At 43.6% G+C, this 21,466-nt stretch overlaps 1 protein-coding gene across 3 annotated transcripts in view; it reads right to left on the reverse strand.

Annotated features, from left to right (window-relative positions):
* TAF1B (TATA-box binding protein associated factor, RNA polymerase I subunit B) overlaps positions 1–19,094 on the reverse strand; it is a 67,230-nt gene extending 48,136 nt beyond the window's left edge. The window contains exons 1-6 of one of the 3 annotated variants that reach the window (XM_030555446.1): positions 19,001–19,094; positions 16,793–16,891; positions 13,775–13,862; positions 6,439–6,536; positions 6,014–6,109; positions 2,645–2,783 (exon numbers count right to left, since the gene is read on the reverse strand). In XM_030555446.1, the coding sequence (XP_030411306.1) occupies positions 2,645–2,783; positions 6,014–6,109; positions 6,439–6,536; positions 13,775–13,862; positions 16,793–16,891; positions 19,001–19,018 (538 nt within the window). In that variant the 5' untranslated portion in view covers positions 19,019–19,094. Of the gene's footprint in view, positions 1–2,644; positions 2,784–6,013; positions 6,110–6,438; positions 6,537–13,774; positions 13,863–16,792; positions 16,892–18,002; positions 18,090–18,936 lie in introns of all 3 variants that reach the window. The other 2 variants (XM_030555447.1, XM_030555448.1) reach the window with 2 other exon arrangements.
* Positions 19,095–21,466: the final 2,372 nt, after the last annotated feature.

The following is a 21,466-nucleotide window of genomic DNA, read 5'->3' on the forward strand; positions in this document are numbered from 1 at the left end:
CTAAATCCCCCTCAGCAAGCCATCAATAATTCAATGAAACCGCACAGAAAAAAATTAATTATACACAATTTATGAGTAGCCAGTGCATAGAAAAAAATGCAATACTGCTCATTTGGACCAACTTTCATTATACAAATGACAGCTACTCTGTACATATGATCTCTTAGACACGGCTATCCAAAACACACCAGTAATTTTATGTTGCCCAAATTCAACAGTATTGACTTTAAAAGTACTTTTACAAATACAGGCGCAATCACTTAAAAAGATCAGGACTCCATTTTTGTAATCCACAGTGTGAAATGATAAGCTAGGAATACTCCTGAGGGCATTCTGCACCAAAAAAAATAAAAATTCTGCAAAATTATCCAAATTTTATTTGTCAAATAAATGTGGAGGCTCCAGCATGGCACTGGGGAGCACAGGACACAAGCTGCACATAGGTGGGAGATCACTATGCAGCTTCTCTCCAGGACACTGACTCAGCGGTGAGGCTGCACCCAACCCTTACACAGCGCAAGGATCGGGCCTGCCCCTCTGTGCCAGGTGCACCAGGTGTGGGCAGGCAGGCTCAGCAGGCAGGATCCAAGTGTGGAGAGACTTAGTGCGGGAGGGATCCAGGTGTGGGTTGAGAGGGTTCTGTGTGGGGCAATCTGGGTGCAGGTCGCTCAGTGTGGGATCTGGGTGTGTGTGTGTGTGAGTGTGGGGATCTGGATGCACACGGGCTTGTTGGGGGGTTCTAGGTGCAATGGTAATGGGACTCTGCAGGGGGGTCTCAGATACTGGGGGAGTGGGGATCCAGACGTAGCTGGTTGGGGCTCAGTGGAGTGGGGATCCGGGTGGCTCGTTGGCGTGGTCCAGGTGCAGAGGGAGTGAGGCTTATCGGGGGAGAGGGGAAACAGGGGGTCCTGAGTCAATGGGGGTGAGGTTTGGCAGGAGTGTCTGGTTATGAGGGGTCTGGATGCACAGGGGTTGGGCAGGCGGATACGGGGGAGGGGGAAGGGGAGAGTTTTGCAAAGCTTCCTGCAACTGAGGGAAAAATCTGGGTATGAGTCTGACAGCCCCTGATGCCATGCAGGGAAGAGGAAGTCCCGCCCTCCCCAGCCCATCCAGGACTAGCAAATGAGCCCAGCACAGGATAGGAACCATCACACGGGTCTTCGCCAGTCCTGCCCCCTACCCCACAGTGATTTACCTCTCTGCCAGCTGCCCTGGGTATCCTAAACATACTGCTGGGAGGGTCACATGACCACTCTTGCGGCTTCCCTTTGCTTCCCCATCAGAAAGTCAATTTTCTGCAGGGAAGCAAAGAAATCTGCAGGGGACACAAATTCTGCACATGCACAGTGGTGCAGAATTCCCCCAGGAGTATAGGAAGGATCTGATAATTACTTGCCTTCCTCAAAATTATATCTATTACTGTACAACTGCTATAAAAGATAAATGTTACTGCAGAAAGGAACCGTCCTAAATGAAAGAAGGAACTAAGGAAGGAAGAAGCTTTATAGACAATGTGAATTGTAAAGCAACCTGTTGGAACATTTATAACAGAAAATGTTCACTAAAAAACTTTGCCCTACATATTATTTGTATAGTGCCAGTGTGCTATGTGAATATAGAAGACGACAAAAATCCCTGCTCTGAAGACCCTGCAACTTAAGTTGAAAATGTAAAGACTTAGGAGGGAAATGGGATAAAACGTTTTGTTAATGAATGGGAAGGCTAAGCATATGTTTTATGGTTTCCATTATTTTTGTTTGGATTTTTTTTTTTATAATTTTGTTATTCTTCACTGTCCAACATCAGATACTGTGGTATTCCTGGTTTCTATCCAGACAGTGCCCCTGCCCCTCCAATTTTGTACTGGATTTTAGTTAGAAGGGTTAGTACACTGACCAATAAGTGTCTAGTAAAATTTCCAAGTCTGTGAGTGGACAGGAGAGATCGATGGGAAGTTAAAAAACTGAATTATGGTAGAGAGGAGTTATAGGGGGAGAAAAACATACAGACCGAAGAGAAACCAGACAGCATGATGTAGGGGAAAAAATGGGAGAGAGGAAAAAGAACACTGAAGACAGCACATTCTTTGCCTATAGGAAAGAAAAAGTTAACTACAGCCAGAAAATGAAAGAAGATATAACAGAAGTAAGGTGCATAATAAACTGTATTTTTGAAAACTTAATAAAGGTATGAGTGACAAGACTGTCACTAACTATACAAATGTTACTGCCTTAAAATTGCAGTGCTTTTGAAGGCATGGTCCTGAGGGGCATGCTGGCTCATTATTTTTCTACTCTGAGTAGCAGTCATCAGGTAAAGTTTAACCCTGTCCACAACCATCATCACCCCTCTAAACAAAACCAAACTCCCCCCGCCCACCCCAAAGAAAACCTACTGAAAAAATATAACTTTTTTCAGCGACCCTCATGTTTCATGTGCCTGTCTAGCCTTTAACTCCTTGGAGAGGGACCATGACTATTCATACGACTAGTACACTGTTGATAAATAAGAGGGAAATCCTCCATCTACATTTCCTACCTCTACATAAGCAACAAATCCTTCTGATTAGTACTAAATGAACAGTCATCTTTAAAACGCATCCTAACAATATAGAACAGTGACTTCAAATTATATCTGCTCCTACCTGAGGCTTTGCCAATGGAAGAAACATGTCCAAAGCTGCTTTCTGTCTGTAAATCTCCATCACTTTCAGAGAAAGATGACAAGCCATGAATACTTATTCTCTCTGGTTCAGTCTCCACATCTGTACTGACGTCAGATATCTGTTTTATTAAATAAGTTACAGTTTTACTCCCTGTTAGTTCTAACACAATAGTTTGACCTGAAAAAGCTCAATAATATCTTAGTTAGCAAACATGTGATTGACAGTCTAGGTGTTAGCTAAAGCAAGTCATACCCAGAATGTTTTTTCCTTTTAATCATGTAAATTCATACCATTAGAAACCACCCTTTCAAAAAGCTCTTACTCATTTTAAGAGTGTGTTTGTCAGAACAAAATAATTCCAATGATTAGGTAGCCATCCCAACCAGCCTTACTACCCAGGAGGTATCCAATACACAGAATCATAAATATTCATGAAATATGCAATTTGAGAAGGGAGAAGACTGTTAGATTTGGAGCTGATTGGAAAATTCTAGAACTAAATAATTTTTTGACTAGCTCTATAACCTGTGTGAGATCAGATAACTCCACAGGAGTGGCTCTTCCAAACAGAGGTTCAAAGATAGGTCCAAAATACTTCCACGACAAAATACTTGCACGACCACCAGGATTCACATTCACAAATAGTCTTGCCTATGGATCACAAGCCAAGATAGCCCTTTAGGGTATGTCTACACCACAATGTAAGCCCAGGGGTCGAACTCAGGCTCAAGCCTAACCCCTTTCCAACAACACACAAATTGTATCAACCCAGGGCTTGGACCCACGGTCTCAGGACCCTCCAGGGGTAGAAGGTCTGAGCCTGAGTCAAGCCTGGATCCAGGGTTCAAGCCCTATTGCTCTGCAGTTTAGATGCAGCATCACTGGACTCATGCTCTCTGAGTCTGCCAAAATCACCCCACAGGAGAAATTTCTTTGTCCTCTGGATAGTCAAGTGTGGTGGACAATCAAGTTTTCCCACACTGCACCACGAATAAATGGTTAGAGCAGCCATTTTGACATGGAATTAGAAAGTCTGGGATATGGGTAGTTGGACTCAGAACTGTACAATGCAGTGTATCAGAGGGGTAGCCATGTTAGTCTGGATCTGTAAAAAGCGACAGAGTCCTGTGGCAACTTATAGATTAACAGACATATTGAAGCATAAGCTTTCGTGGATGACTACCCACTTTGACAGACGCATATGGTGTAAATTTCTAAAGGCAAGTATAAATATGCAGGCAAGAAACAGTCTAGAGATAATGAGGTTAGCTCAATCAGGGGGGATGAGGCCCTCTTCTAGCAGTTGAGGTGTGAGCACCAAGGGAGGAGAAACTGCTTTTGTAGTTGGCAAGCCATTCACAGTTTTGTTTAATCCTGAGCTGATGATGTCAAATTTGTAAATGAACTGGAGTTCAGCAGTTTCTCTTTGGAGTCTAGTCCTGAAGTTTTTTTGCTGTAAGATGGCTACCTTTACATCTGCTATTGTGTGGCCAGGGACGTTGAAGTGTTCTCCTACAGGTTTTTGTATATTGCCATTTCTAATATCTGACTTGTGTCCATTTATCCTTTTATGTAGGGACTGTCCAGTTTGGCTGATGTACATAGCAGAGGGGCATTGCTGGCATATGATGGCGTATATTATATACGTGGATGTGCAGGAGAATGAAGCGGTGACGTAGTGGTTGATCTGGTTAGTCCTGTGATGGTGTCACTGGTGTAAATATGTGGGGAGAGTTGGCATCGAGGTTTGTTGCACGGATTGGTTCCTGAGCTAGAGTTACTATGGTCCGAATATGCTTAAAGTTGGTGGGTTGTTTGTGGGTGAGGACTGGCCTGCCTCCCAAGGCCTGTGAAAGCGAGGGATAGTTGTCTAGGATGGGTTGTAGATCACTGATGATGCGTTGGAGACATTTTAGCTGAGGACTGTAGGTGATGGCCAGTGGAGTTCTGTTGGTTTCTTTCTTGGGCTTATCTTGCAGCAGAAGGCTTCTTGAGTACATGTTTGGCTCTGTTGATTTGTTTCCTTATTTCCTCGTGCGGGTATCGTAGTTTTGAGAATGCTTGGTGAAGATCTTGTAGGTTTTGGTCTCTGTCTGAGGGGTCAGAGAAAATGTAGTTATATCTCAGTGTTTGGCTGTAGACAATGGATCATGTGGTGTGTCCGGGATGGAAGTTGGAGGAATGAAGGTAGGCATAGCGATTGGTGGATTTTCAGTACAGGGTGGTGTTAACGTGATGTCACTTATTTGTACCGTGGTTTCTGGGAAGTGGACCTCCCGTGTAAATTGGTCCAGGCTGAGGTTAATGGTGGGGTGGAAGCTGTTGAAATTGTGGTGTAATTCTTCCAGAGTCTCCTTCCCATAGGTCCAGATGATGAAGATGTCATCAACGTAGCAGCAGCAAAGAGTCCTGTGGCACCTTATAGACTAACAGACGTTTTGGAGCATGAGCTTTCATGGGTGAATACCCTCTTCGTTGGATGCATGTCAATGTAGCGTAGGTAGAGAAGAGGCATGAGTGGATGAGAGCTGAGGAAGCATTGTTCCAGGTCAGCCATAAAAATGTTGGCATATTGTGGGGCCATGCGGGTGCCCATGGTGGTGCCACTGGTCTGGAGATATATATTGTCACAAAATTTGAAATAATTGTGCATGAGGATAAAGTCACAGAGCTCAGCAAGCAGTTGTGCTATGGCATCATCAGGGATACTGTTCCTGACAGCTTGTATTCCATCTGTGTGTGGGATGTTTGTGTACAGAGCCTTCACATCCATGATGTCTAGGATGGTGTTTTCTGGAAGATCACCAATGCATTGTAGTTTTCTCAGGAAATCAGTGGTGTCACAGAGATGGGAGTGCTGGTGGCGTAGGGTCTGAGCCATATGTCAACAAACCCGGGGTCTGCTAACTCCCAAGAGAGGGGAGGGTGCCAGGGCCTGTGCTCCACTCCAAGTCTGAATATCTACATCTCAATTAAGCAGTCCTGTAGCCCGAGCCCAAGTTAGCTGACATGGGCCAGCCTCAGGTGTCGTATTGAAGCACAGACATACCCATAACATATTTCTTTCTATGCTATCATTTGTGGATTATGTCAGTGTCAACACAGCTCTAGAAATATAGTGTATTGTAATTTGTGCTCCATCTGCTGGCTGGCTACACAATAGCAAAGCAAGATTTTAAAAATGAACAATTTTCCAACAGCACAACAACAGATATTTTCTTAAAATGGCAAAATATATTCAGAAGATGGTCCGCATTAAAATGAGCAAGCTGTATGCATGGCTTGAATAACAACATTTTAAAAGATCAATGCACAATAATTTGCTTATCAGCTATGAACTTCACTTACGGATAATGCTTTGCTAGCATAACTAGCTGGTGTGGTGCAATATGCCTGTCTGCTCTTCTGAAGGTAAAGTCTCCAAAAATTGCATAGAATTTCATCCTGATAAGCATAATAATGAATGATTAGTCTACATCTTATAAAATCATATGTCTGAAAAAAAAATTGTGACTTTACAATTCAAGAATCTTGAAAAATGTTCTGTGCCTGCTTTCATGAAAACTCTGTTTATAAAATTATAAATTACTTTTACTGTTCCTGGTAAATTTTATTTTAATAGGTTCTCTTTCTCAACCCCTCATCTAATGGCCCATTTCCTGTCAGTTTTTAAGAGGGAATTATTCTGTCTACCTTAAAATAATTATATTTTTAAGTAAAAATCATAAAGACTATACGTACTAATACAAAATATTATGGTCAGGTCCACATACCTTCATCTTTGGACACACTCCTAAAGTTTGCAGAGCTTCAGCTTGCTTCTTGAGTATGTACTGAAAACCTTCACAAACGTACCATTCCCAGCCTTTATCTAAAGAACAACAAATAAAAAATTGTTGGGATTGTTCTGGTTTTACATATCTGCACTTGAATATTTAATATATTAATCTCTTGGTGCAGTGACTAGGGACTCGTTTTAAATAAGAAAATCCCAAATGCTGGAGCAAAGGGCCAAAAACATACTAAGCCCTGGTCTACACTACAAGTTTAGGTCAAATTTAGCAGCGTTACATTGATTTAACCCTGCACCCGTCCACACAACGAAACCATTTTTGTCGACTTAAAGGGCTCTTAAAATTGATTTCTATACTCCTCCCCGAGAGGATCAGTGCTGAAATCGACCTTGCTGGGTCGAATCTGGGGTAGTGTAGACGCAATTTGACGGTATTGGCTTCCGGGAGCTATCCCAGAGTGCTCCACTGTGACCACTCTGGACAGCACACTCAGCTCAGATGCACAAGCCAGGTAGACAGGAAAAGCCCCGAAAATTTTTGAATTTCATTTCCTGTTTGGTCAGCGTGGTGAGCTGATCAGCACAGGTGACCATGAAATCCCAGAATCGCAAAAGAGCTCCAGCATGGACCAAACGAGAGGTACTGGATTGGATCGCTGTATGGGGAGAGGAATCCATGCTATCAGAACTCCATTCCAAAAGATGAAATGCCCAAATATTTGAAAAAATCTCCAAGGGCATGAAGGACAGAGGCTATAACAGGCATCCACAGCAGTGCCACGTGAAACTTAAGGAGCTTAGGCAAGCCTACCAAAGAACCAGATAGCCAAACGGCCTCTCCAAGTCAGAACCCCAGACATGTCGCTTCTATAATGAGCTGCATGCTCTTCGTGCCCTACAACTACCCTACCCCTGTGCATGGACTCCATCAATGGATTCTCACACAACAGGGATGCGGATTTTGGGGACGAGGAAGATGAGGATGAGGTTGAAGATAGCACACAGCAAGCAAGCGAAGAAACCGTTTTCCCCAACAGCCGGGAACTGTTTATCACCCTGAGCCAGTACCCTCCCGACCCATCCAAGGCGGGCTCCCAGACCTTGAAGGCGGAGTGTACCTTTGAAAATATAACACATGGTTTAAAAGCAAGCGTGCTTAATGATTAATTTGCCCTGAAGACTTACGATGCATTCGTGGCCAGTACAGCTACTGGAAAAGTCTGTTAACATGTATGGGGATGGAGCAGAAATCCTCTTTCTCTCTCTGTGTTATCCTCAGGAGAGTGATATCATTCATGGCCACCCGGTTGAAATAGGGGAATTTTATTAAGAGGACATTCAGAGGTGGCCATTCCTGCTGGGCTGCTTGCCTGTGGCTGAACAGAAATCATCCTCGCTGTTAGCCATGCAATGGGCGGAAAGGTGAAGCGATCATCCCAGAGAATTGGGGGGAGGGAGGATTTCAGTTGGGTTGGTGATGCACGTTAACCCAAAAACCACAGCCCCTCTTTTTAAATGGCCAACCCATTTTAAATGGCCAACCCAATGGGTGCTTAGTATGGGAAATGAGGATGCTGCTGTTTGAAACCATTCCCACATGTTATGAAGATTAAAGAAGCCAAAAGAGTGTGGCTTATCATGTCTGCCTGTAAGCCAAATTCTGCTGCCAGCTGGCCCTGTGTGTGAGAGATCACACAACAAACCGGCATGCCCTCAATATAAGAGGCAAAATGCGACCTTGTAAAGAAAGCACACGTGCTATGTAATGTTAACAGCTTGGTTCACCATGAAAGAGTCTACTCATTGTTCTCTAAAAATGTGTCTTTTTAAATACTACTCTCCCTTTTTTTCCCTCCTGCAGCTGCAAATGTTTCAATGCTCACCCTATCATCTCCATCCCAGAGGCTAGCAAAGATTAGAAGGCGAAAAAAAATGCACTCGCGATGAAATGTTCTGAGCTCATGCAGTTCTCCCAAACTGAAAGAGCCCAGCAGAATGTGTGGAGGCAGACAATGTCAGAGTGCAGGCAGGCACAAAACGAACACAAGAGATGCGTGAGAGGACAGGTGGCGGGATCCAGATGAGAGGTGGCATTAGAGTAATGAGAGGAGGCAGGAAGCAATGCTGAGGCTACTGGAGGATCAAACAGATATGCTCTAGCGTATGGTTGAGGTGTAGGAAAGGCAGCAGCAGCACAGACCACCGCTGCAGCCCTCTGTAACCAACTGCCCTCCTCCCCAAGCTCCATAGCCTTCTCATCCAGACACCCCAGAATGCAGTGGGGTGGCTTCCGGGCACCCAACCACTCCACCCCAGAGGACTGTCCAAGCAAGAGAAAGCTGGCATTCAATAAGCTTTGAAGTTCAGTGTCCTTCCCTCCTCCACCATCCCACCTGGTGCGTTCCTCCCGCAACCCTCCTAGGCTACCTTGGCAGTTATCCTCCCATTTGTGTGATGAATTAATAAAGAAATCATGAATTTGAAACAACAATGACTTTATTGCCTCTCCAAACGGTGGCTTACAGGGAAGTACAGTGAACCAAGGGAGCAGGTTTTCATCAAGGAGAAACAAACAGAATTTTCAGTAGCCTGGCCAGTCATGAAACTGGTTTTCAAAGCTTCTCTGATGCACAGCGCACCCTGCCGTGCTCTTCTAACTGCCCTGGTATCTGGCTGCACGTAATCAGCATCCAGACGATTTGCCTCAACTTCCCACCCCACCATAAACATCTCCCCCTTACTCTCAGATATTGTGGAGCAAACAGCAAGCAGTAATAACAATGGGGATATTGGTTTCGCTGAGGTCTAACCGAATCAGGAAACTGGGCCAGAGCGCTTTGAAAAGTCCAAATGCACATTTTACCACCATTATGCACTTGCTCAGCCTATAGTTGAACAGCTCCTGACTACTGTCCAGGCTGTCTGTGTATGGCTTCATGAGCCATAGCATTAAGGGGTAGGCTGGGTCCCCAAGGATAACTGTAGGCATTTCAACATCCCCAAGAGTTATTTTCTGGTCTGGAAAGTAAGTCCCTTGCTGCAACTGTTCACATAGACCAGAGTTCCTAAAGATGCGAGAGCCATGTACCTTTCCTGGCCATCCCACATTGATGTTGGTGAAATGTCCCTCGTGATCCAATAGTGCTTGCAGCAACATTGAAAAGTACCCCTTGTGGTTTATGTACTGGCTGCCTTGGTGCTCCGGTCCCAAGATAGGGATATGCGTTCCGTCTATCGCCCCACCACAGTTAGGGAATCCCACTGCAGCAAAGCCATCCAATATGACCTGCACATTTCCCAGAGACACTACCCTTGATAACAGCAGCTCAGTGATCGCGCTGGCTGCTTGGATCACAGCAGCCCCCACAGTGGATTTGCCCACTCCAAATTGATTCCCGACTGACCAGTAGCTGTCTGATGTTGCAAGCTTCCAGAGGGCTATTGCCACTCGCTTGGGAACTGTGGAGACTGCTCTCATCTTGGTATTCTTGCACTTCAGGGCAGGGGAAAGCAAGTTACAAAGTTCCATGAAAGCGTCCTTTCGCATGCGAAAGTTTCACAGCCACTGGGAATCATCGCAGATCTGCAACACTATGTGGTCCCACCAGTCTGTGCTTGTTTCCCGGGCCCAGAATCAGCGATCCATGTCATGAACCTGCCCCATTACCACCATGATGTCCAAACTGCCGGGGCCCATGCTTTGAGATGTCCTCATCACTCTTGTCACCACGCTGCCGTAGCCTCCTTGCCTGCTTTTGAAGTTTCTGGTGCTGCATATACTGCAGGATAATGCGTGTGGTGTTTACAGTGCTCATAACTGCTGCGGTGATCTGAGTGGGCTCCATGCTTGCCATGGTATAGTGTCTGCAGGAGAGCAGAGTGGCAGCGTAAGCGGTCGTTTGATGATGACAGTTTGCAGTCCTATTACAAAGTCTGCTGCAAGCAGCACCTAGGACATAACAGCGGCAGCTGAGCTGAGCAGGCTGCACGCTTGCCGTGGCATGGCATCTGTGCGGAAAAAAGGCGTGAACCGATTGTCTGCTGTTGCTCTCACAGAAGGAGGGGCGACTGATGACATGGCTTACAGGGAATTAAAATCAACAAAGGGGGCGGGTTTGCATCAAGAAGAAACACACACAACTGTCACACCGAAGCCTGGCTAGTCATGAAACTGGTTTTCAAAGCCTCTGTGATGCGCAGCGTGCCTTACTGCGCTCTTCTAATTGCGAACAGCCTAGTCAGCAAACAGCGCCAGCAAGCTTTTAAACATCCAAAGGCATATTCTACCACCATTCTATACTTGCTCAGCCTATAGCTGAACTGATCCTTACTACTGTCCAGGCTTCATGAGCCATGGGTGCAAGGGGTAGGCGCGACTGTGTGGTGCTGCTGGCTAGGAGAGCAGCCTGAGGCAGAAGCCTCTAGCTCGCATAATATTCCAAGCAGGACTGAATCTCCATGAGACGAAACTTAAAGAAGAGAATGATCTGGAGTCACTCCCATGTCCGCCCAGGCGCCCCAACTGACCTCACTGAGGTCGGCCAGGAGCACCCAAGAGACAACGGCTAGCAGTCGCATTGCATCGTCTGCTGCCGTGAAGGCAAGGAGCTGCTGCTGTGTAGCAATGCAGTATCAAAGTCAACCCTGAATTCCAATGGGCGGCAGAGATTGCAGGAACTGTAGGATAGCTACCCACAGTGCAACACTCCGAAAGTCGATGCTAACCTCGGTACTGTGGATGCACTCCGCCAAGTTAATGCGCTTAGTGGGGGGGGACACAATCAACTGTATCAAATCAATTTCTAAAAAATCAACTTCTATAAAATCAACCTAATTTCATAATGTAGGCATACCCTAAATGATTAAAGTACCTCAATAAATAAGTGAAGTTTAGAATCTTAAATTAAGAAAAACCAAAACCACCCAAACTACAACAATTTCCCCATACATTTCCCAAGAACCAAAACAGCTGTAGCAAAGTGAGAGTTATCAATATGGTGTTTGCAATGTATGTTCTGACTGTTAGGTGACCTGAATTTTAAAATAAAACACAAGATACCAGTCATGAAGGAAAGAATAGGTATGCTTATTCCTCCTCCTTTCCCAGCACAAAAAACTGGAACCCACTGCAACAGTGAATGGGGGAGAAAAAAGTATTCATTCTTTATATGTTCCATATGATGTTATCCCCCTTTGTATGTTCTACAGTTTCTCCCTTCATTATCTCCTGAATTCAAGTCATATGTATTTTCATTGTGCCTGTACTTTTGTGTGCACTCATGCCTTCTCCACTGGGTTTTATTCTTCTGAATTTTCTCTGCGTTTATCCATTCTCTCATTTCCCCTATGCCGTTTACCGTATGTGTTATGTAAATGTCCTTCTTTCCTCCATATGCCAAGTGTCTGCCTCAGTTTCCTCTTCCCTCTTCATGACCTACTTAATCTACAAATGCTTCTCCCTTCCAACAGCTTCCCTTCTCCTCGACCCACACTTAGGGCTCGTCTAAATATAATTTTTATCCTGCTTTAACTATGCTAGTTTTATACCAGGAGTGTACCACTAACTACTGTGGTTTCAATGTCCTTGTAGTGGTATGGCTAACTCCTGTAAATTTAGGGGAACAAACTATCAGCATAAGGCACCTTTATAATGGTATATAACTGCATCCACATTAGGGGCTATAACAATCTAACTTTATTTTTTACCATATCCCTAACAGAAATGTTTAAAATCGGTACAAAAATTGTGTGTCGATCAGGTCACAGGAGCCAGAAAAGGCTGAAGGGAGCAGAGCCACAAGGGTTGTTCCCTTTCCTAATTTTCAGCACTTCATTCTGAGCACAGCGTTGTACCATCACTTTCACTGTGGCACAGCAGTTAGTATAGCAGCACTAAGATTATTTTTAAAATCAGATAATTTTTTTGGTGTTTCAATGTAAGTGGCCAAGACAACAGAACAAATGACTGCCACGATCTTCACAGTATGCTTATCCAGTTTCAGCAATAGCTTTACAATAGGTATAATAGCATATGATCATAGGACTGATAGGGACCTTGAGAGCACAATTTAAAGATACACAATTACTATTTTAGAGGATTGGACCAAAAGAAATCTGATGAGGTTCAACAAGGACAAGTGCAGAGTCCTGCATTTAGGACGGAAGAATCCCATGCACTGCTACAGACTAGGGATCAAGTGGCTAGGCAGCAGTCCTGCAGAAAAAGACCTAGGGGTTACAGTGGATGAGAAGCTGGATATGAATCAACAGTGTTGCCAAGAAGGCTAACAGCATTTTGGGCTGTATGAGTAGGAGCATGGCCAGCAGATCGCGGGACGTGATCATTCCCCTCTATTCGACATTTGTGAGGCCTCCCCTGAAGTACTGTGTCCAGTTTTGGGCCCCAGGCTAGAAGAAGGAGGTGGAAAAATTGGAAGGAGTCCAGCAGAGGGCAATAAAAATTATTAGGGGTTTGGAGCACATGAATTATGAGGAGAGACTGAGGGAACTGGGATTGTTTAGTCTGCAGAAGAGAAGAATGAGGGGGGATTTGATAGCTGCTTTCAGCTACCTGAAAGGGGGTTCCAAAGAGGATGGATCTAGACTGTTCTCAGTGGTACCAGATGACAGAACAAGGAGTAATGGTCTCAAGTTGCAGTGGGGGAGGTTTAGGTTGGATATTAGGAAAAACTTTTTCATTAGGAGGATGGTGAAGCACTGGAATGGGTTACCAAGGAGGTAGTGGAATCTCTTTCCTTAGAGGTTTTTAAGCTCAGACTTGACAAAGCCCTGGCTGGGATGATTATTTAATTGGGGATTGGTCGTGCTTTGAGCAGGGGGTTGGACTAGATGACCTCCTGAGGTCTCTTCCAACCCTGATACTCTATGATTTCTACATCTCCTGTTAAGAGCACTTTCTAGCAAGAGACTAGAGACTTAACACAAAGAAGTTGCACCAGTTTAACTAAGTCCGTTTAACTGGTACAACTTTGTGCATGGAAACTCTTTTACACTGGCTTAAACCTGATTTACATTAGTGCATCACTGTTAAATTACTGAGCCAAGCAAAAATAACGTAAACCAAATTTTAACCCATATAAGAATGTATAAAAACAAAATTGGACCTGTTTAATATCACACCTTTAATTAAACCAATGCAACTGGTGTCTAGAACAGGCTCAGCAAGAACAAAAGGGTCATTTTCAGCTAATTTAGTTTGTATGGTTAAGTAGTACCAGAACATTAGTTATTATACACAACAAGAAAGATATGTTACACAAAATGTATAAGTAATATATAGACAAAAGTAAACATACCAATTTTTTTTCTCTTTCTAAATCCTCTGGAGATGGACTGGATCTTTGTGTTAGGAACAACATCAGAAGTTAAAACCTCTTTAGTCCTCTGCAAGATAATTGATAAAAGTGTAATGTTAGCAAGAAAAGAGCAATCTCTACTTGCATGGGCTGCCTCTGCTGTATAACTTAATTGGAGAATTCCTTCTAATCATTACACCTAACTGAGAAAAGACTAAGTCTCAAAAATTGTGAATCTTAAATTTAAGAATGATAATCAAACAGGAACATCTGGATGATGCAGTGAAAAATTCAACAGGCTTCACTGTTAGAAAATATTGGAAACGGAAGTGTCAAAGTTATTGTAAGACAAATACTTAAATTTAACTGTACATTGAAAAAATTGAGACAAAAGATCCATGCACTAAATCAAGATACTGAAGTAACAATGAGTACACTTGAAAAAAAAAATTTTAAGTGTTTATATACTGAACTTATCTACATACAACTAGACATTATACATGTAATCAGATATGTAGTAAATATTTAACTAAGCTTCAACAAAACACTGACATTTTCCAGTACCTTTTTTAGATCACCAAAATATACATACATTAAAGTTAAAAGTAGACGTTTTTAACTGAAGTTTAGGATTGTGAATAAGATATAAATAAAAGTTTTTGTTTGACAAACCGTAGCAGTATCACTGACCAAAGACACTTATGTTTGGATTTAAATTTGGCACATGATCTCACATGAGAACGAGAGTAAAACTGACCTAGTCTGTTTTCTTTCTCCAAAATAAGTGAAATGCAAGAAGAAAACAAGCATAAGTGAAGAAAAGAAATAATTATTTAAATTCAGTTAGGAAAAAACCCTAAAGAATATTTATTAGCACAGTTAAGGAAAGAAGGATTTTTTTAAAATTTAAAATACAATGCAACCTCAACTGTCTGGAGGGCATCTGAAACATCTCAATGAACCTCTGCAGACCCTGCATGCGTAATTATTCAAGAAGCCACCTTACCTAATGTTGACCTGTTCAGCAGGCAGGTAGCCAGGAACTGACACACTTTGACACATGGTTTGAGGGGCCAAGGGGAATAAAAAACATGTGTGGAGGAGATTTTCAAAGGCACAAATGGTAGCAAGGCACCTAACTCAATTGACTTTCAGGAGCTAGGCATCTAACAGCCATTTGCGCCTTTTAAAATCTGCTTGTGTCATTAGAGGAATAACTACACAGCTCATGCTTGAAACCACTACTCAGTTTAAGTAAGCTGTTTCACACAGCAAGGTCTGAATAATGCAGGTTGCACTGCACCTTCTACAACCACCTGATCAACAGTGTGGCTCTATGGAGCAACATTTGAGAAGATGCACTGTGACAGAACCATTTTTATGAAAGCTAGAGTGAGTGACATGCATTGACCCCCTCAAGCCTTCCCTTGACTTGGGTTAAGAACATAAAGAGACCCACTCCTGCAGTTCCTGACTAGCTCAAGTAGGAATTGTTGGAGGGGTTCAAAAGAAGGGATGCTCAGCATGGCTCCAAGGAAGCATCCTTATGCCCCAGATAGGTGATTTTACCTCTTGAAGATCCTTTCTTCTTCCTGGACAGGTCTTCTTAGAACCTCACATTGAAGATTAAATAGCACAGATTCTACTACTCCAACAAGGAGATGGGCCTGCTAGCTAAATAGGGATTGGAATAACGGTTCCAAACAGTATCTGCTCAAGGCTAAGTCAATAGACTAATAAAGGTATGAAGTCGAAGAGCTCAACTACACAGCTCAAGGGTCCACATATGCAGAGCTGAATGCAGGATTGGGGCTTTTATCATTATTCCTACAGGTGCATTTCATTAGTCCTAGAACCACAGAAATGTAGGGCTAGAAGAGACTTTGAGAGGTCACTTAGTCCAGCCCTCTGCACTGAGGCAGCACCAAGTATGTCTAAACCATCCCTGATGTGTTTGTCTAACCTGTTCTTAAAAACCTCCAGTGATTGGGATTCCATAACTTCCCTTGGAAGTTTATTCCAGTGCTCAACTATCGGTACAGTTAAAAAGTTTTTCCTAATTTTATCTAACCTAAATCTCACTTGCTGCAGATTAAGCATAGTACTTCTCCAATGGACACGGAGAACAACTGATCACTGTCCTCTTTATAAACAGCCCTTAACATATTTAAGGACTTAGGTCCCACACCCCCAATATCAGCATTCTTTTCTCAAGACTAAACATGCCCAATTTTTTTTAACGCTTCCTCATAGATCCGGTTTTCTAAACCTTTTATCATTTTTGTCTCTCCTCTAGACTCTCCAACTAGTCCACACTTGTCCTGAAGTATTTGGTCCAGAACTCAACATAGTACTTCAGATGAGGCCTCACCAGTCCCAAGCAGAGAGAGACAATTACCTCTTGTCTCTCACAACAGTCCTATTAATATACCCCAGAATGATATCAGTCTTGTTTCACAACTGCATTACATTGCTGACTCATATTTAATTTGTGATCCACTACAACCCCCAAATCTTTTCAGCAGTAGGACTGTCTAGCCAGTTATAATGTTGCTGTTTTTTCTAGAAATATTGAAAAGCAGTTTAACGTAACACAATGAACAGGGAAAGACACAAAACAGCAGCAATTATATGGATCAAATATTTAAAGGCATAAAATAAGTCATTCTGAAAAACATAATGAATAAATTACTTAACACTAATACAATGCTTTTCTTCCCACATATGAAGTCCTTTAGAAAAAAGGGTAAATGTCATCTCCTTTTTAGGGTCAACTGACATGCATAGAGGTTAAATGAAGGCGATATCAAGGAGATTATATACATTGGGCTTCGAACTGAATTCCTAAGCTTCTTGCCCTACCCCATACCTCATCATCTGAAGGTACAGTGTTTTTATACAGCATAAGCGAGATAGGATGCACACAGAATACCTACAAAACTGCCTGTACCTTTTAGCAGCAGGATGAAAAATTACCACTTTGAAATGTAAAAGAAAAAAAGATTAATACATACTTACCTCTATGACGTTGTGACAAGATTTGCAATAAAATCTGCCTTCATCAGTAAGACCCCAGTTTACAACAGAACACTGTACACAAGGTTCACTGTAATCTCTCTAAGGGGAACAAAAGCAACGGTTGTTTTAGTATTACACTTACAATAAATGAGACCAAATGAATTTTTCTTACCAAGCCAACTACTGGGATTGAAATATTTACAAAACAAAATGTGGTTAACAAAAAACATTTTAGTATATGGCAGAGTGATCATACCACTTACAGGATCAACAGTTACGTAAGATTTAGGACCACTCAATCACTTCTTCAGGTCGATTATAAAGTTAGAAGGGACCACTATAATAATCTAGTCTGGTATCCTGTATGACACAGGCCATGGGCCTCCATGGACTAATTCTTGTTTGAACTAAGGCATATCTTTTAGAAAAATTTCCAGCCTTGATTTAAAAGTTTCCAGTGATGAAAAATCCACCAAAACCTCTGGAAAATTGTTCCAATGGTTAACTACCCTCACTGATAAAAAATTGTACCTCATTTCCAGCCTGACTTTGTCTAGCTTCAACTTCCAGATATGGGTCTTTTTCTATAGCTTCGTCTGATAGACTGAGGAGCCTATTAGCAAATTTTTGTCGTCCTCCTCCCCCTCCCCCCATAGACACTTATAAACTGTGATCAAGTCACCCCTTAACCGTCTCTTTGTTAAACTAAAAAGATTTGAGATTCTTGGGTCTATCACCATAATGTATGTTTTCCAGTTCTTTACCTGTGTTAACTTTTGTACGTGGCAACACTATCACACATGCCTAGAATACATGACATCACAGGGCATTAATGAAAACATTAGGAAGGGAAGAGAATAGTAGAGGACAGTCATAAAATGAAGCAAAGGGAAACTTTGGGAAGCTTTTTGAATACTGGAAAAAGTTAGAGAACACAAGGAATGGAAGAAAGCCTGCAAGAATAAAAGGCAACCAAAGAGACCCAAGAAAAGAGGAGATTATTAAAAAAATTAAGGTATCAATAAGGATGGTATGAGGAGATGGGAAGAGAATCAACAGAGGAAATATTTTTGAAAAACATCCTAAAATTCTGTTTGAAAAATGTTTGTTTATTCAGAGTCATCTGCATGATATGCAGGGTTTAATGAGAGGTTAAATCAGGTTGTTTAATCGAGCTAGCAGAAGAAAAACAAGCTAACCCATGATTTACCAGTCAGTGCAGGATCACGGATCCCCTCATCCCAAAAGTCACTTGCACTGATTTGCCCACAGTGGATCCTATATCTATGCCAGTGTTCTTTTATCATGCAAAACGCAAAGTTGTTATTTCAATGAACCGTGTGAAGCATTACATTTTCTTAAATCAGAGATCTTCCACCAATCCTTAGAAACAGCCCTCTTAACTATTCATTCTCCACCTTGTGTTTCCAAACTCTAGCAAAACTGGGACTGAACCTAGTTAATGATCAGTAGATTCCAGTATTTCTGAATTTTGGTCATGCTCAGGATTATTTTGCACTGGATCTAATAAGAAGATACAAACCTGCTACATACAAATAAACGCTGCTACCTCCTGAAAAACCATGATCCCCTTAAACCAAGCCTCCCAGTCTCTAAACCCCCAGCACCAACCCTGAGATCAACAGGCCCTGAAAAAGACCACAGACTGTTCCCATTTCCTGCACTCCTCCCGCAAGCTCCCCTTTCTCGCTCACCCCAACCCATGACCTCAAAAACAGCTCATGCCAAACCACCCCATTACCTACAAGCCTCACCCTACCTCTCCATATCCTCCCCCCCCAACTCATGCCCTCAAAAATGCATTACCCCACAACCACTCCCCCATTACCTACACCCACACCTCAACCCCAACCCAACCTGCTCCAGCCTCACCTCCCAGCCCACACCTTCAAAAACTCTGCACCCTAAAACTGCCCCTACTACCTATACCCCACTCCCATCCAATCTACCCCCACCCACAACCTACCTCCAGCCCCACCTCAATCCTCACTCCCCACACACACAACCCACGTCCTCGCACTCTTCCCACAACTACCCCATTACCTACCGCAACCTCCCCCCAACCTACCCCCATGGCTTCCCCCATCGCTACACAAAGCCCTCCTTCTCCACCACCCCATTACCTCCCCCCTCCGCCTGCCCGAGGGGAGTGAACCCGGCACGGGGCGGCTCCAGACCACCCCTCACCGTGTCCTCTTCCTCCATGCCTGGCCCCCGCACGCCTCAAGCCCCGCGCTGCCTCGGGCCCCGAGCCATAGCAACGGCCTGCGGAGCGCTGGGGAAGGGCAACCGGCCGGGAACCGGAGCCGCGCACTTGGGTTCCGGTAGCAATAGGTGGTTCCGCCTGACGCGCGGCACGTGCTGCTGCTGGGGCTTGCGCCCTAGGGCCGCTTCTGTGCTGGCCTCTCTCCGCTGGGACCGCCCGCTAGCGGGCGCAGCGCTGGCTAGCCCAGTCACAACCACCTCTTTCCATCATCCCGGCCCCTACCACCCCCAGGCAGTGCTTCTACAGCGTGATGCCAACTTTTCCCAACCTAGTGGTAAAATTTCCCAAATCTGGTGAAAAATTCCCAGATAAAGCTTTTTACAGTGTTTCTGTATCCAGGGAAATTTCCCCAAATCTGGGAATTTGTGGGCCTTGGGGAAGTGGAGCCAATTTTCCTTCGCTGTGCACAGCCTGGGTGGGAAGGGAATCTGCCCTACAGAACTGATTATCAGCCACACGCTAAAGGGGCCCAAGGAAGAAGTTGCATTCAATATTTTAACCCTCATTTAGCCAATTAATGTCTGAGCCCCAGACTTATAGCGCAAAAAGCAGGTGCCCTTTGCTGCTTGAGCTAAAGGAAGATCACCTAGCAGCTGTAAACCCAAGTTTACAGGACACTAGTGGAACTCAGATCCATTCTTTCCTAATGTGGGTTGCACTTCATTTTTTTATAATATACCATTATTGCAATGATATTTCAAACAAATCAATCTTTTAAACGTAAAGTTAAGATTGTACCAAACTGGAGAAACGGTCTGAAGTAAATAGGATGAAATTCAATAAGGACAAATGCAAAGTACTCCACTTAGGAAGGAACAATCAGTTGCACATATACAAAATGGGAAATGACTGCCTAGGAAGGAGTACTGCAGAAAGGGATCTGTGGGGTTCATAGTGGACCACAAGCTAAAAATGGCTTTGTCTACACTATGCAGCTTTTAGCGGCACGGCTGTGCTGCTGCAGCCATGCCGCTAAAAGATATGCATTGTAGGCATTGTTTATCAGCAGGAAAGAGTTCTCCCGTGGACAAAAAACTTCCACCCCCAATGAGCAGTGGGAGAGCATTCTTGCCAACAAAGCGCTGTTCACACTGTCGCTTTTCCACAACAATTTTGTCTTTCGGGGGGGGGGGGGGGTTAGCACCTCTGAACAACAAGACTTTTTGTCATTCACTTGCCAGTGTAGATTATGAGTCAACAGTGTAACGCTGTTGCAAAAAAAGCAAACATCATTCTGGGATGTATTAGCAGGAGTCAGTACCGGCTCCAGGGTTTTTTGTCAACCCAGGCAGCAAAGAAAAAACCACGATCATGATCAGCTCTATCGCTGATGCTTCAGTCTTCGGCGGTAATCCGGTGGCTGGTCCTTTGCTCTGAGAGGCAGTGAGGGACCTGCTGCTGAATTCCCGCTAACGAGCCCCTCTCCGTTGGCCACCCCAAGCAGCTGCTTGCTGGGCTGGTGCCTGGCAGGAGTGTTGTAAGCAAGACATGAAAAGTAATTCTTCTGCTCCACTCCGCTCTGATTGGGCCTCAGCTGGAGTATTGTGTCCAGTTCTGGGCACCACATTTCAGGAAAGATATAGACAAATTGGAGAAAGTCCAAAGAGCAACAAAAATGATTAAGGGTCTAGAAAATATGACCTATGAGAGAAGATTGAAAAAAATGGGTTTCTTTAGCCTGGAAAAGAGAAGACTGAGAGGGGACAGGATAACAGTTTTCAAGTACATAAAAGTTTGTTACAAGGAGGAGGGAGAAAAAATGTTCTTCCAAACCTCTGAGGATAGGACAAGAAGCAATGGGCTTAAATTGCAGCAAGGGAGGTTTAGGTTGGACATTAGGAAAAACTTCCTAATTGTTACGTGATTAAGCACTGGAATAAATTGCCTCGGGACATTGTGGAATCTCTAGCATTGGAGATTTTTAAAAGAAGTTAGACAAACACGTGTCAGGGATGGTCTAGATCAGTGCTTCTCAAGCTATCTGATGTTGGGACCGGCAATTTTTTTTTCCAATGTGCCAGGGACCGGTGCCATATTATTATCCTATTCGATGCTCTCATGAGGAAACTCGCCGCAGACCAGCAGCCGATGGCTCGCGGACCGGCACCAGTCCACAGACCATCACTTTGAGAAGCACTGGTCTAGATAATACTTACTCCAGCCATGAATACAGGGGACTGGACTAGATGACCTCTCGAGGTCCCTTCCAGTCCTATGATTCTATGAAATACATCAGAAGAAAATGCAAGAAATCACATAATGGACAAATATGATATAACCTACCTACCTGAAGGAGAAATTTCTTCCTAATCTTGGTCAGTTAGTAGTTAGTTTATATCCTGAACCTTTACAGTTTGTAGTCCTTCTTCTATGCAATGTAACTGTGA

Source organism: Gopherus evgoodei, chromosome 3 (assembly GCF_007399415.2).
Source record: "Gopherus evgoodei ecotype Sinaloan lineage chromosome 3, rGopEvg1_v1.p, whole genome shotgun sequence".
Taxonomy (NCBI): domain Eukaryota; kingdom Metazoa; phylum Chordata; order Testudines; family Testudinidae; genus Gopherus; species Gopherus evgoodei.